This window comes from Musa acuminata, chromosome BXJ1-1 (assembly GCF_036884655.1).
Source record: "Musa acuminata AAA Group cultivar baxijiao chromosome BXJ1-1, Cavendish_Baxijiao_AAA, whole genome shotgun sequence".
NCBI classification, from domain to species: Eukaryota; Viridiplantae; Streptophyta; class Magnoliopsida; order Zingiberales; family Musaceae; genus Musa; species Musa acuminata.
In genome coordinates, this window is record NC_088327.1 from 5,184,985 (window position 1) to 5,198,643 (window position 13,659).

At 42.3% G+C, this 13,659-nt stretch overlaps 2 protein-coding genes across 2 annotated transcripts; both read left to right on the top strand.

Annotated features, from left to right (window-relative positions):
- The first annotated feature begins 1,484 nt into the window (after positions 1-1,484).
- Positions 1,485-9,557, top strand: LOC103987064 (uncharacterized). The gene is made up of 4 exons (XM_009405257.3): positions 1,485-1,792; positions 1,882-1,942; positions 2,038-2,182; positions 9,011-9,557. Exons 1-4 carry the CDS (start codon positions 1,549-1,551, stop codon positions 9,266-9,268), a joined length of 708 nt encoding a protein of 235 aa, XP_009403532.2. The 5' UTR covers positions 1,485-1,548; the 3' UTR covers positions 9,269-9,557.
- A 479-nt stretch (positions 9,558-10,036) lies between these two features.
- On the top strand, positions 10,037-12,526 carry LOC135622439 (U-box domain-containing protein 26-like). Its single transcript, XM_065124320.1, has one exon. It carries the CDS (start codon positions 11,011-11,013, stop codon positions 12,274-12,276), a length of 1,266 nt encoding a protein of 421 aa, XP_064980392.1. The 5' UTR covers positions 10,037-11,010; the 3' UTR covers positions 12,277-12,526.
- The last annotated feature ends 1,133 nt before the right edge of the window (positions 12,527-13,659 follow it).

The window sequence follows — 13,659 nt, forward strand, 5'->3', positions numbered from 1 at the left end:
AAAGATGTCTAACTATAAAAATTTTAATATATTTTTTTTAAATATAAAAATCAAAATACTAAAGAGGACTAAGTAGATACAATATAATTTTCATCAACTATATTCCACTCTAACCCATAATTTCCACCACTCATCTTCTCTTTGGAGCCAATCCAAACTCTAATCCATGCTATTTACTAAACTTTGAATGGATAGATTTGTATTATACTAAAAGTGTTACTATTATATAGCATATTAAATCAAATCAAGCTGAATTTTAGTAGCAAAATATACAATTTGGCAATAATATGTAATAATAATAATAATAAATTATGGATTAAGTCAAAACAATATAAACGTTTTAAATAATTTAGAATATAATTTCATGTCACCAACTTTTTAAGTGTCTGATACAAAATAAATTTCCATCTGCGTCATGTTAATATAAAATATACTGTATGATTAGGATCCATAGCTCATAATAGTATAAAGAACATACTACGCGTATAGTGCAAGCAACTTTGCTTTCGCAGCTCCTTAAAAGTCCTTTAGATTTGGATTCGAGGCGACTTTTAGTCCAACTTTAAAGCGTGAGGCTGAATCTTTAGGTTAGTAATAACCTAATTTTAGTTTGTAGAAAATAAAAAAAAAATAAAAGGATGTATATATGTTTGTATAAAAACCAAAAAAAGGTTAATTTTTAAAAAAATATATATATTTTTTTTTTATTTTTTCCCCAAATAGGATCTCTAAGTTTGTTTTTTCTTAGCCCATCGTTTTTGTCATCTTCATCTTGCTAATGTCACCTATCATTCGTTACTTGTTGTGTTTATCATCTCCATTGTTTGCTTTCGTCGTGATACTTCATTGAATCTGTATGATGTCCTTCTCTACCCATCATATCTCTCATGTCCATCGTCGCAAGGCCTCACCCTTTTTTATTATCATGTCTATCACTTTTGTATTTTTCATTTTTTCTTTGTTACGTGAAGTGAAGGTGATAGGTAAAAAAGAACATAAAAGGATAGGTGGCATCGACAAGATAATAGCGACGGATAAGAAAGGAAAGGGAATGGAAGAATATTTACGAGATTACGTAAAATAAAAATACTATTTGAAAAAAAATAAAAATAAGAGTTATTATGGAGAAAAGAACAGAGAAATATCTCAAAATGTATTATACATAATTTAATGTGATGGAAAAAAATTAGGCACCAAAAGTAGTGTTGTGTCTCCGTTGAACCCATATTTATGGCCCAACCAGAATTAAAGCCTAATTGGACCCAAGCTCTTCTGCCGTCGTGTCTCACATCGCGTCTCGAGTGCACGAAGGGTTCCTGTCGTGAGGCAACTTCGTGTCCTCCGCCTAATTACTTGGATCTGATTCCAGTACTCAAAACCATTAAACGGTCAAGATCACTTCTAACAAAGGGTCCCGCCTCCGTTGAGTGATCTAGATCGTTTAAAAAGAAATGGGTATACCAAGTAATGGAGAGGATCCCATCCAACGCTACGACAGCGCTCATTTTGCCTCGCCGATCCTCGTTCTCTACATCGCTGCCTCAGTTGATGGAAGCTTCGACCATGGCGAGATGTCTCCTCACCGCGCCTCCGCCCCTATGTGGCCCTCGCGCGCACCCGGAGCCCCTCTCCTCTCCGCCCCTCAGGGTTCACGCGAGGTTTACTCGCCTTATCTCCATCTCAAACCCCAAAACTTCCACTTCGGCGTTGCGATTAGAGAAGATCAACCGGTTCCTAACCCGGTGTTCCTTGGACTGGGTCGAGACGAAAGCGGATGTTCCCATCGAGAAAAGTTGATTCCTTTCTGATTCTTTTGCTCCGAGATCGGTGATTTGTTGGTATTTTTTCTCATTTTGCTTATTTTTGTTGGTGGATTTGAAGGGTTCCCGCCGTTTCCGGCTGTAATGGACATAAATCAGATCCGCAACATTTTGCCTCATCGGTGAGAATAGTTCGCCTCTCGGTTGTTTTGGTTTGTATTATTGACCCGAGTCCGATGCTGGAGATTGATCTGATGATGTGCGGCCTGGATTTTAGGTTTCCATTTCTGTTGGTTGATAGAGTGATCGAATACACGCCTGGACATACAGCTGTTGGCATCAAGAACGTTACCATTAATGATAACTTCTTCCCGGGACATTTCCCCGAGCGTCCGATAATGCCTGGCGTTCTCATGGTTGAGGTATCTACTTGATCACACGATCATTACCTTTCCTTTTTTACTTCTAGTTTATGGTTACTTTTGGTAAGATGTAGGGAATATGTTATCATCCTTTTATTTATTTATCGAAGGATTTTGTGAATATTCTCATATCATAGTGAAGTCTCAGGGTACTGATAGCATCAGCAAAATAAGTATTCTTATATCACATTTTCTCATGATGAAATCTTACGGGGGCTGGTAAGATCAGCTTAATAACACAGTTCGGACTATATTCAATGATTCTGATAGAGCAAAATCATGAAACCATGATGCTTTCTGTGAGTGTTGAACATGTTACTGTTTCTCCAGTTACTTATTTTGGGTGATTATTGGAAGAAACTATACTTGTTTGATTGTGCTAATGAATTCATGGAAGAGTTGATCTCACAAGTATTATGGAACTTTCACATTGCACTTTGATATATCGGAGTTGTTGGGCCATTGTGTGTATTCTCACCATGACAATTGGTACTAGAGAATTTGGTTCCATGTACAATCGATATCATTCATAGATGTAAGGGAACAAAATTAGTACGTCTAAATTTGATATCGTTGATTTTCTAATGTTAACTATTCTATGAGATGATGTTTATTTGCAGATTAATCCGACAGTTGAAGCCAAATGATTCTCAAGCTTACTAATTAGCAAAGCACATTGCATGATAGTCACATTTTTTTTACCGAGTTTCATGTTATCAATGTCAAATTCTATATTGATATAATGCAAAAAATCTGTGTAGACTGAAGCATCTTAATGATAGGAATATGCATATGTTTTTGAGCCACTTGTTAAAAAATTTGGAAGCAGAACAGGTTACTATCAAGACGAGTTTGGTTATATTAGCCTAGTATGTTCTTTTCCCTTCTTATCAACTCATGATCCCACACTTAGTAGGACATTGAGCAGTAGAATCTGTGCTTAACCAAATTATCCATTCTCAGTATCAAGTTGGATCCATTAAACCATTCTCCCCCTCTCTCTCAAAGTTGTTCCATACATTAAGAGTATCTAATTATCAAAGTTTTTGAAGTGAATGGTATTGACAGATAGAGCTTTTATCTGATTTATTTGGAACATTTACTGTACAGATTGTGCTGTCAAGACATACACTATATGAGGTTTAGGTATTTTGAGTAGACGAATCTACTCTGATCAAGCTTCTTTGGTTTTTGATGCATTCATAGTAACCTCATTTCTTGTAAGCTATTTCGTTTTGTCAGCATAGATGTCTCTTTGAGTTTGAATAATTCTAGCAAGGATTCAATTATTTTGTCAGTCATTTGCTAAATATTTGAGATCTGAAGGGTCTATAAATCCTAGTTTAACTAGCACCAATAATTAATTGTTGTGGTCTGCAGTGTGAGAGGAGAAAACAAGAAACATAGATAATACTGGTGGAAAAATGTTGTTAAATCTAGTTAAGCCTGAACGATTTTTTTTTTAAATTCTGAGATCATATATATATATCTCTGTTTGGTTTTCCACAAGATCATTCTATTCTTCTGTAGCTATGTTGTTTCTGGTGGACTAAGAATACTTTGCAGCATCATTCATCTTGTTTGTGCAACATTAGTTAAGAAACTGATCAAGTCTTGTTTGTACTACATTAGTTAATAAAATGATCCATTTGGTCTTGGTCCCCTCCCCAACTACCAGAAACAAAAAAAATGGAAGATTAAAAAATAGTCTGGTGGGGATTTAGGGGAGTTCCAATTGAAAAACCTCAGAAGATGGGATTGTTAAAAAGAGTCAAGGAAAAACAAGCTAAAATAAAATTGAAATTTGAAGGACAAGTATACAAACAGTCCATCGTTATAGGCAACACGAAGATCCAATACTTGAAGATCTTCATTTCAAGGATTTTTAGGGTCAAGCTAATATTCATAGGGGATGTCATTCATAGAAAGCCTCTAATAGTTGTGTGCTAGGGGTCATGTAGCTAGGGAGTAGACTAGATGCTTTAAACTTTGATACATCTGGTTAATACTGATAATCTCTTGCCTACTCTGGTTTTTAATTTCCTAGCACTTGGCCTTGTTGATAGAATATCAACAAAATTGAAAGATCAAATATCAATCTGACATAGGATAAGTGCATATAGGGCAAAAATAGTATTTTCTGTCTTTTCTAGAATTACATAATAAGAAAGAGAAAAGGAGGAGGAAGAGAAAGATTTTATGATTCACTTGTCACTGGGCATCATATGTAGGGTCTTGACTTCATACCGGTATAGTGTAGTTAAAGGCATTAAAAGGCGCCAAGGTGTCAAAATGTTTAATGTTAAGCACTCGCCTAAACGAAGTGAGATGCTCCCAAATATTAAAATTTTAAAAATATATATCATGATTAATAAATATAATCATTAAAATAAAAATAAAACCTCAATATTGCATTCATTTAAAGAAATCACATTGTCGGTTAGGTGGTTGTGGATTGCTATCGGTTGAGAGTAGAAGAGGGAGGAGTCATGGGAATGGTTGATGTCGATTGGGACATTGGATGGCTATGGGTTATTGTCATTTAGTAGGGGAAGAGGGAGAAGGGAAGAGGTCTGGGAGAGGATTGTTGTCTTTTGGGTAGCTATTAGTTGTTGTCGGGTGGGAGGAGAAGAGGGACGAGGAGGAGAGGGGGTTGTGGTCCGACAGGAATGAGGGGAGATATCAGGGAGGAGGAGCATCTTGTCAAGAAGGGAGGAGCTGCGACAAAGGGCAGGTCTACGATGAGAAGGGGGGGACATTGGTGTGGGGGGTTGCGATAATGGGGGGAAGATACTAGCTACGGTGGAGGGAAAGGGGTATTGTCGGGGTTTAGGGAGTGTGTGACGACGGAGGAAGAGGAGTGAGATACCGAGGAAGAGCTCGCTAGAGGAAGAAGCCACCGTCGTCGTTCACTAATGGAGAGGAAGATGCTACACCTGTCATTCGCTTGGAGAGGAAAGACGCCGTTGTGATTAGGACTCATGGTGCACTGGAGGGGAGCGGTGGGGGGGGTGGTTGAGAACCGTTTGATTTGGTTTAATCGAACCAGAATCAAAGAGAATTGAACTCTACCCAGGCCCGATTTGAACCAAGCGTGTTGATTGGGCTCAACCCAGGTCTGATTTGAATCAGGCGGGTGCCCAACCCCAGTTGAAGGCGCACACCTAAACTAGTTTTCCACTCAGGCCTCACCTTGCTTGGGCGAGCGCTCGAGCACCTGATTACTTGCCTCGGATGTAGATCTTGTCCTCATATTATTGGAGGGAAGTACCAAGTTCTTTTTAGCTCTAGAAATCATTTTTAAGGATATGACCTCATATTACTTACACATTATGGGGTCATACATCCTTTCCTAATGTTCCAGGTTACAACCCCTTTCTATAATGTTCCAGGTCATACATCCTTTCTTTCAAGACATATGAATCATTTCTTCTTTACTTGTTTGGGAAAGATATATCTTTACAAATATCTTTGAAAATAATCTTTCTTATGATTAGATATTTGTTTGATAGGGTTCGTTTTTGTAGATTCTTTAGTCATGACTACTTTGTAGGTATGACATATCCAGTGAAACCTTGGTATCTCCAATCAAGCCCAAACTGATCTCCTCTTTTTCTTTAATTTCTAATCCAGCCCAAGATATGTATTCCTGATTTTTATTTGGAATCTCCGATCAATCAGACGACTTGTCACCTTCTATTTTTCTTGGTATATCCATTCAAGTTGAAGATTTATCTCCTTTCTAGTTTAGCATTATTTTTTCATCTTTATGGATAATCTAGGTAGAGCGGTATATAAATACAGAAGATGTAACCACATGACAACTTATGATCTTCGTAGAAGACCTCTTTAAAATTATAAAATTATTTTTAAAATAAAATTAAAGAAAATAGCTCTTGTGTTGATTATTTACAGGCAATATAATGATAAAGTTTGTTTTGAGTTAGGATAAGTGTCCAAATGATAGGAGATTAATCGGTTGTTAAGTAGCTCTATGTTCCCTGTCATCACTTTAACCCTTGATAGAATGGGTTTTTTCTTTTCCCATCTTGACACTGGTTAGGTATGGGAAATCTTTGATAAACACATCCAGTGAGGAAGAGGAATGGAGAGGTGAGAAGCTTGGTGGTGCACTTTGTTATTCTTCATTGTCATGTACTGGACCATCAACCTCACAGCTATCCTTATGTTTACTTTGTCATTTTAATTACTCTTCTCTGAATTACAAACATCTGAGTGTCTGGTTGGTCACTCTGGATGACGAGTGAAAGAAAAAGGGAACAAAGAAATTTCCACTAGTGTGCTCAACCATTCCTAATAATTGACCATTGGTCGAAAATGTACTCCTAGGTTTAATTCTCCATTCTGTCTCTCTCTTCCTCCTTTTAGTGGCAATTTACTTCTCTGCTGCTAGCAGCAGTGGCAACTGAGAATTGACCCAATGATATCGTGACAATTGCTCTTTAGTTTAAGTTCTGCATCTCATCCAGCCATGTCAGGTTCTCTGCTGCTGAGTTGTTGCTACTTAATATCTCATGCAACAATTCATTGTCATCTCTCCCTTTGACATTTTTGCACTAGGTGGCTCTTTTGCATTGTCGTGTTACTTAGTTGGCACTGAGAAGGAGAAAGATATATGGATAAGCAGATAAAGAGAACAACAATATCTCAGAGACACAGTGTTACTATAGGATTAGTTTTGAGTTATTACATGGGTTGGGGACCAAGGTGGGTTTGTTTGTGATAGGGCATATTCCAACATCATCCTCGTGATCGCGTCAACCACCACGTCGAAGTCGACATGGTGCTTCGGTGCTGATGTGGTGCACTACGTTGACGTGACACCTCGGACTCGTACGAGATAGTTGCCTGCCTGCTGTGCCCATGCCGCTCGAGGCTGTACGAGGCGATGCTGCACGGTACAGAACAACTTGGGAGGTGTGGCGGGATTGAGCAGGTCGATCAGCGCCTACACAGGGCATAGGGGCTAGCTGCTTGAGACGTCGACGGTCATTAATCAATCGCATACGACGACTTCTGATTGCAAGTATAAAAGTCGACCTCCAGGCCAATGCCAAGGGTCGGACTTCAAACACCCAGTTTCACCATCACTTCTCCTTACTGACTTAAGCCTCGGAGGGGTCGAGTCAGGAAAGCCACGTTTGACGACCTCATGTACATGCCTCGGACTAAGCCGTGTTAACTCCTCGGCCACGATGTGAAGTTGCACAACAGTTTGACTTATGTCTATCCCATCCCCTTTTCACCCAAATAAAATCAAAGTTTGGATTTTCTCCAACTTAATTCAAACGTTGATCAACTAGGGAAGCTCTTTCTAGATAATTGGATTTGAATTGGGCTCAAATGGGTTGATTATAGTCCTAGCTTGCTTAGTTTTATCATATGGTTATATATTACATAAAAAAAGAAGTTTCGAGATATTTGATATTCTACGCAGATATTCTTTAATGAAAAAACATTTTTTATTTAGTTTTCATGTGCTCCTATATCTTATATTCTTCTTTTACCTGATCTCTCTCTCTCTCTCTCTCTCTCTCTTCTTTTTTTTTAAAATGTTGTCTAAAATATCCAGCATGAATAATTATCCTTTTCTTTATCTACCCCGTTTTTGGCCAGAATTTAATGTATTTTTAAGTGGTTTCTGGGTGTGAAATCGTAATAGCTTTAATGTAGTGTTAAGAGAGCATATGGTATTGTCAACCATTGCGTGGCAATTCTGTAAAGCACTGCAAATCATGAGTTTTCTTTGTTTTTTGTTCACATGCACTATATCATCTGTGTAATTTTCTCTTGCTTTGTGCTTAATGTTCTGCCTTTCTTGTCCATTGGTTATCCTATTTGGAAACATTCATCTAAACATATGTCTAAATTATTAAGAATTCTCTTGGTCTTGGGTTTTGTCTTGTATTTGTAGAATCACCCTGACTAATCACTAATTGTACCTCATTTCTTTTTGCTGCACTTATATCTTGTTTCTTGCTTTTTCTTTTGCCTGGGGGTCCTTAAGCACCAAGTATTCATCAAACTGGCAAGTTAATGCCATCACTGTTTCTGTTAGACCATTTCAATATTGAATACCACGGAAGTTTGTCCTCAAGTTCTTGTTAAATATTTCTTGAACTTTTTCTGTGATCTTTTATGAGGTATCAAAATAATAGGAAGGGAAAGAAATGCTCTGTCATGTCACAAAATTCTGAATGGGGCCTGATTGTCATTTCAGATGAAACTATCAGTTCTACTATATACGTCTTAGTCAGTTCCTCTGAACCATATCATAAACCTACTTGGTGCATGGTGTTGCTTTATTTTACATAAATTTATTCACAATTATTAGCTTCATTCAAATGGATGGCACATAAAGTTGGTAATATCTTCAACACCAGTAATATGTTTCTTTTATATTTAGGATTACTTTTATCAAGTGATCAAGAACATTACATTATTTTATTATCCTAGTAGTTTATGTTGGTACCAAATGCTGCATCTTTATTTCTGCTCTGCTAAACGAGTCATCTGCATCTTGTCCACATGATTGAAAGTAATAATTCTCTTACCAATTAAAGAGAAAAGCATACTACTTTTTGTACCACAACGCAGATTGCTTAGGCTTTGGTAAAAATAGAAAATAGAGAAGCAATTTTGAGTCCTGGTAAACACCATTGCCAAATCCTGATGGTTTGTGAGACTCATGCTGGTTTATTGGGTAAGTACTAGATGCAATTCTCTGAGTTCGGAGGTCCTTTGTAGTGTTGTAACAATAATCTGTAGTCTAGTTGGTGATTAATACTGAGTAATGTGGTGATGCAGGCAATGGCCCAGGTTGGAGGCCTGGTTATGCTACAACCTGAGGTAGGCGGCTCCCGTGAGAATTTTTTCTTTGCTGGAATCGACAAAGTGAGATTCCGGAAGCCAGTGATTGCAGGGGACACCCTAGTCATGAGAATGACACTAATCAAATTGCAAAAACGCTTTGGAATAGCAAAAATGGAAGGGAAGGCTTATGTGGGTGGTGACCTGGTTTGTGAGGGCGAATTTCTAATGGCTACAGGATCTGGAAGCGAGTGATGGTTGATTGCCAAGCAAATCTCTTCATGTGCCTCATTTCTTTCCGGGGAATCAAAGATGTCCTTTTTGTCCTTTTTGGCGTCTAAGGTACCCAGTCTTTGGAACTCCACCGGCATCTTTTTTTTTGTTTGTGTTCCAAGTTCCTTCTTCAGAAGCTTATGATCTGAAATAATTTGATCTTGTGAGCGAAGACTAAATTTTCTGGAGAAAACATGTTAGCGAATCCTATGTTTAATCTTCACTGTACCAGTCTTTTCTGATATAAGTTTTTATTAATCCTTTAGTCAAATATACCTTCCACCTGGTTCTGGATATTGCCTATTTGCCTGTGAGAAGCTTAATTAGCTAAAATCGAACAGAAATGACAATTATGGTAATAATATCATCCATGTTTAAGTTAGTCTGAATTTAGTAATTTATATTATGGGAAATTACTCAATTTTGAACATTATCATCCTATATATTGCTACATTATCCATCTCTACATCCAGCATTGGCATGAGCTTAATGCAAAAGATAATATAATATAAATTAATATTAATCAAAGAGAAATTATTTGATTGTTCTTCATTTAAATGTAAAAGATAATATAATATAATTAATATAATAATAATAATAATAATAATAATAATAATAATAATAATAATAATAATAATAATAATAATAAAGCCATTCATTAATTCCATTGCATTATCCACTTAGCTGTCTCATCTACCACGTGCTTAAATTGTACTCCTCTTTACGCTTTCTATTACCTTCTGCTGAAGCTTCACGTGACCACATATTAGGCGGGTCTTCTTATCACAAGTCTTTTCCCAGCCGTTGGATTGCTCGTCGTCTCATCCGACAGCCGGCGCTCTCCGCATCCATCGCCATGTAGAAAAGGGTATGTTGGTCATTTGGCGCATGGGTTCCGTACAGCTGCGAAGACGTGCGGCGGCTATGACCCAGCACGTGCCGAGGGAGAGCTGCCGCGCGCGCTCTGGCCGTCGTGCTGGGTTGACCGGAGACACTCCCAGGCCCGGGGCGCCCGCCGGTCCCCCGCCACCCCCTTCCGCACGCGCACGCGCACGCGCCGCCCGAGCATTGCGCCACACGTCGACCATGGTTCTTCGTGCGCGCGGATAAGCTCTCGGTTGGTATCGGACAAGATTCAGTTCACCGGCGTGGCATCTTGTGATTAGCTTATGCTAGCTGTCTGCTGCGTCGGAGTCGGTCCCAGTCAATCCTCGACGGCGTGGTCTTCAGGGTTCGGAGGGGGGGGCCCCACCGCTCTGCACACCTGTCCGCTCCACAGATGTTTGACTCTCGCACGCTCGCTTTGACCCAACTCTTATCTGAGCCGTTCGGCCTGCGTCAATAGACGGCTTGGATGATCTCCAATTGCCGACATTTCAGGTTCGACCGAAACCAAAAGGTTATCGTGCTCGAAGACCGCGCCCGCCGATTTATTACCTTCTCGGTGTACGACAACCGTTCGATCAGCGCTCCCCGACGAGATCTTGCACAGAGAGGCGGGGACGCACACGTGACACGGCGAAGCATAAAGTTCACGTAGAGAGCTCGGGTTAGCAACCGCACGTGTGGAGCGATAGCATAAGAGGGGCGTCTCCCCACCTCCCCGTGCTCACCGTAGAGGAAGCCTGCGCAAGCGAGCGAGGTCTGACAGCGGCAACCCAGCTGAGGCGGGTCGAGAGGAGGAGCTGTACGAGAGGGAGGAGGAAGAAGAATTTAGATTGGCGATGCCAGGGAGCGTGGCGCCGTTGGATCTGGCGGGGGTGACGATACCGCACCATTTCCGGTGCCCGATCTCGCTAGAGCTGATGCGGGATCCGGTGACGGTGTGCACGGGGCAGACGTATGACCGGGAGAGCATCGAGTCGTGGGTGGCTACGGGGAGCACCACGTGCCCCGTCACCCGCGCTCGGCTCGCGGACTTCACCCTCATCCCCAACCACACCCTCCGCCGCCTCATCCAGGACTGGTGCGTCGCCCACCGCTCCCTCGGGGTGGAACGCATCCCCACCCCCAAGCAGCCCGCCGATCCAGCCCTCATCCGGTCGCTCGTGGCGGCCGCCCGCTCTCAAGGCGGCGCGGCAGCCTCGCGCGTCGCTGCGCTCCGCCGGCTTGGTTCACTGGTGCGGGAGTCGGAGAAGAACCGGGTAGTGATCTCGACTGACGAGACCCGCTCGGCCCTCGTCGAGATAGCGTTCGAGGGAGAGGAATCAGGGTGCCCGGACGCGGACCAGCCAGCAATGGATGCAATGGCGGTGTTGTCGATGCTTTCGATGACGGAGGCCGAGAGCGCGGGGGTGGCGGCGAGACCAGAGCGGTTGCGCCGGCTGGGAGAGGTGGTAAGGGGGCACCCGTCGACGGAGGCTCGGATCAACGCGGCGACGGTGATCGAGGCGGTGGCTGCGGGGGCCCGGTCGGCGGAGACGCGAGCGGCGGTCGGTGGAACGGAGGGAGTGATGGAGGGGTTGGTGGAGCTCGTGGCGCAGCGTGGGAACGGGCGGGCGGGGCGAGTGGGGATCCGGGGGCTTTTCGCCCTGTGCCTGGCGAAGGAGAACCGAGGGCGCGCGTTGGCAGCTGGGGCAGCCGCGGCGGTAGTCGGGAGGGTGGCCGAGCTGGCGTCAAACGACGTGGAACGAGCGCTGGCGACGGTGGAGCTACTGTGCCGGGAGGACGGTGGCAGGGACGCGGTGGTGGCGGGATGGGGGGGAGGCGCGGTGGCAGTGGCGGCACTGGTGAGGGTGATGGCCGGGAAGGCGTCAGGGAGGGCGGCGGAGCACGCTGCGGCTGTGCTGGTGGCGGTGCTGGGGGGGTCAGAGGCTCTACACGCGGAGGCGGTGGCGGCCGGCGTGGTGGCCCATCTGCTGCTGATGGTGCAAGGCGGGTGCTCGGAGAGGGCAAAGAGGAAAGCGCAGCTCCTCCTAAAGCTCTTCCGCTCGGCATGGCCACGCCACGACACCATCTCCAACTCCGACGACTTCCTCCAGCCATTCTAAAAGTTCCCACACTCTCTCTCTCTCTCTCTAACCTGTCGAACTCTTCTCTTCCATTTAGAAAGCAAGTCGATAGATTTTCATGTCCCCTTCCTCCTGAAAAGACGTCGAACGAAGAAAGGAGTGATATGGGATGGGAGACTTATGGTTGTGACGTATGGAGATAAAACCACCATCTGTTTTGGTTGTCGGATGGGAGTGTAAGTATGGATTTTGGATTGAAATGGATGGGTCGATACCGCAATTTCCGTTACTCTGCTCTTGAAATCTGTGCATGTTCGTTCCCATGCTGTTCTTCATGATAAGTTGTTTTCTTTATTATTTTCTTCTTTTCTTTTAGCTGAATTAAGTATACTTCAACCGAAAAGGAAGTACAAGAAAGTGGACGAAGAACAAAAGCTATTCTACTTTGCCTTGTTCGTGCAGAAGAATGAGAATGTTATCTTGAGCTCTGGATATGAGAGAGGAAGAAGAACAGGTGCCATTATTGAGTGCTTTACCTTTTTGACTCTTGACTGGGTGAGAATGTCCAGTAAAGGGAGGATAAGTTGAGTACTGTTTGCATAAGATAGTAATCAGTGTTATAGGAATCGAGATACCGTTTAGAAAAGTGGAGGAGGCCGGAGCGGATTCGTTAATGCAGGGAACTGCCCCCATGTTTGAGAGATTCTCAACATGTTTGCGGGTTATCATTTGCAAACAAATCTAAGAATTTATTAAGAAGTTATAAATAAATAAAAAATTAAATATGCTTAATTTAACTAATTTTTTTTTACCTTGTATGGAGCTCAATAATGAAAAAAAAAAGTATTGAATATATTCTTCAAAGTTGCTTGATTCCAAATTCTTGATGAGATTGTGAGGTGTCTCCATTCTGGAAAGTGACGCTCCCAGATATGAGAGGATCAAGTTGCAGTTACAATGACCACCAATCCAAGGGAAGAACCAAATGTCTCAGGATGGAGACACAAGGATGTTGACCGGCCGAGGACTGGAGCCTGTGACCTGCATGCACTGCCTACTTGCCTGCTTGGTGCATGCAGCACGCTTTTCAAAAAGGGGAGGGGAGTGTGGAATCATGGTGGTGGGCTGCAATGCTGGATGGTTCCTTTCAGTGTCCTTTCTCCACTGTCCTTGATTGCAAAATTGTCTTTGGCACGAACCCAAAGTCCACTTGGGAATATTGGTTTGGCCCCAGAATGATGACAGCAGGAGGAAAAAGAATGGAGGAGAGCGATAGAGAGAGAGAGAGAGAGAGAGAGAGAGAGAGAGAGAAAGAGGGAGAGAGGTTTGCTGTCTAATCTTATGACCATTAGTTTTGTTGTAGTGGTCATCATACAAAAAAGTATTGGTCCATTGGTGTCACATGGCTCAGTCATTTAACTA

Coding starts and splice junctions, on each gene's coding strand:
- LOC103987064 (XM_009405257.3), top strand. CDS start 1,549: ATGGAAGCTTCGACCATGGCGAGATGTCTCCTCACCGCGCCTCCGCCC. Junction 1,793..1,881: donor GGATGTTCCCATCGAGAAAA/GTTGATTCCTTT, acceptor GTGGATTTGAAG/GGTTCCCGCCGTTTCCGGCT. Junction 2,183..9,010: donor CTGGCGTTCTCATGGTTGAG/GTATCTACTTGA, acceptor GTGGTGATGCAG/GCAATGGCCCAGGTTGGAGG.
- LOC135622439 (XM_065124320.1), top strand. CDS start 11,011: ATGCCAGGGAGCGTGGCGCCGTTGGATCTGGCGGGGGTGACGATACCG.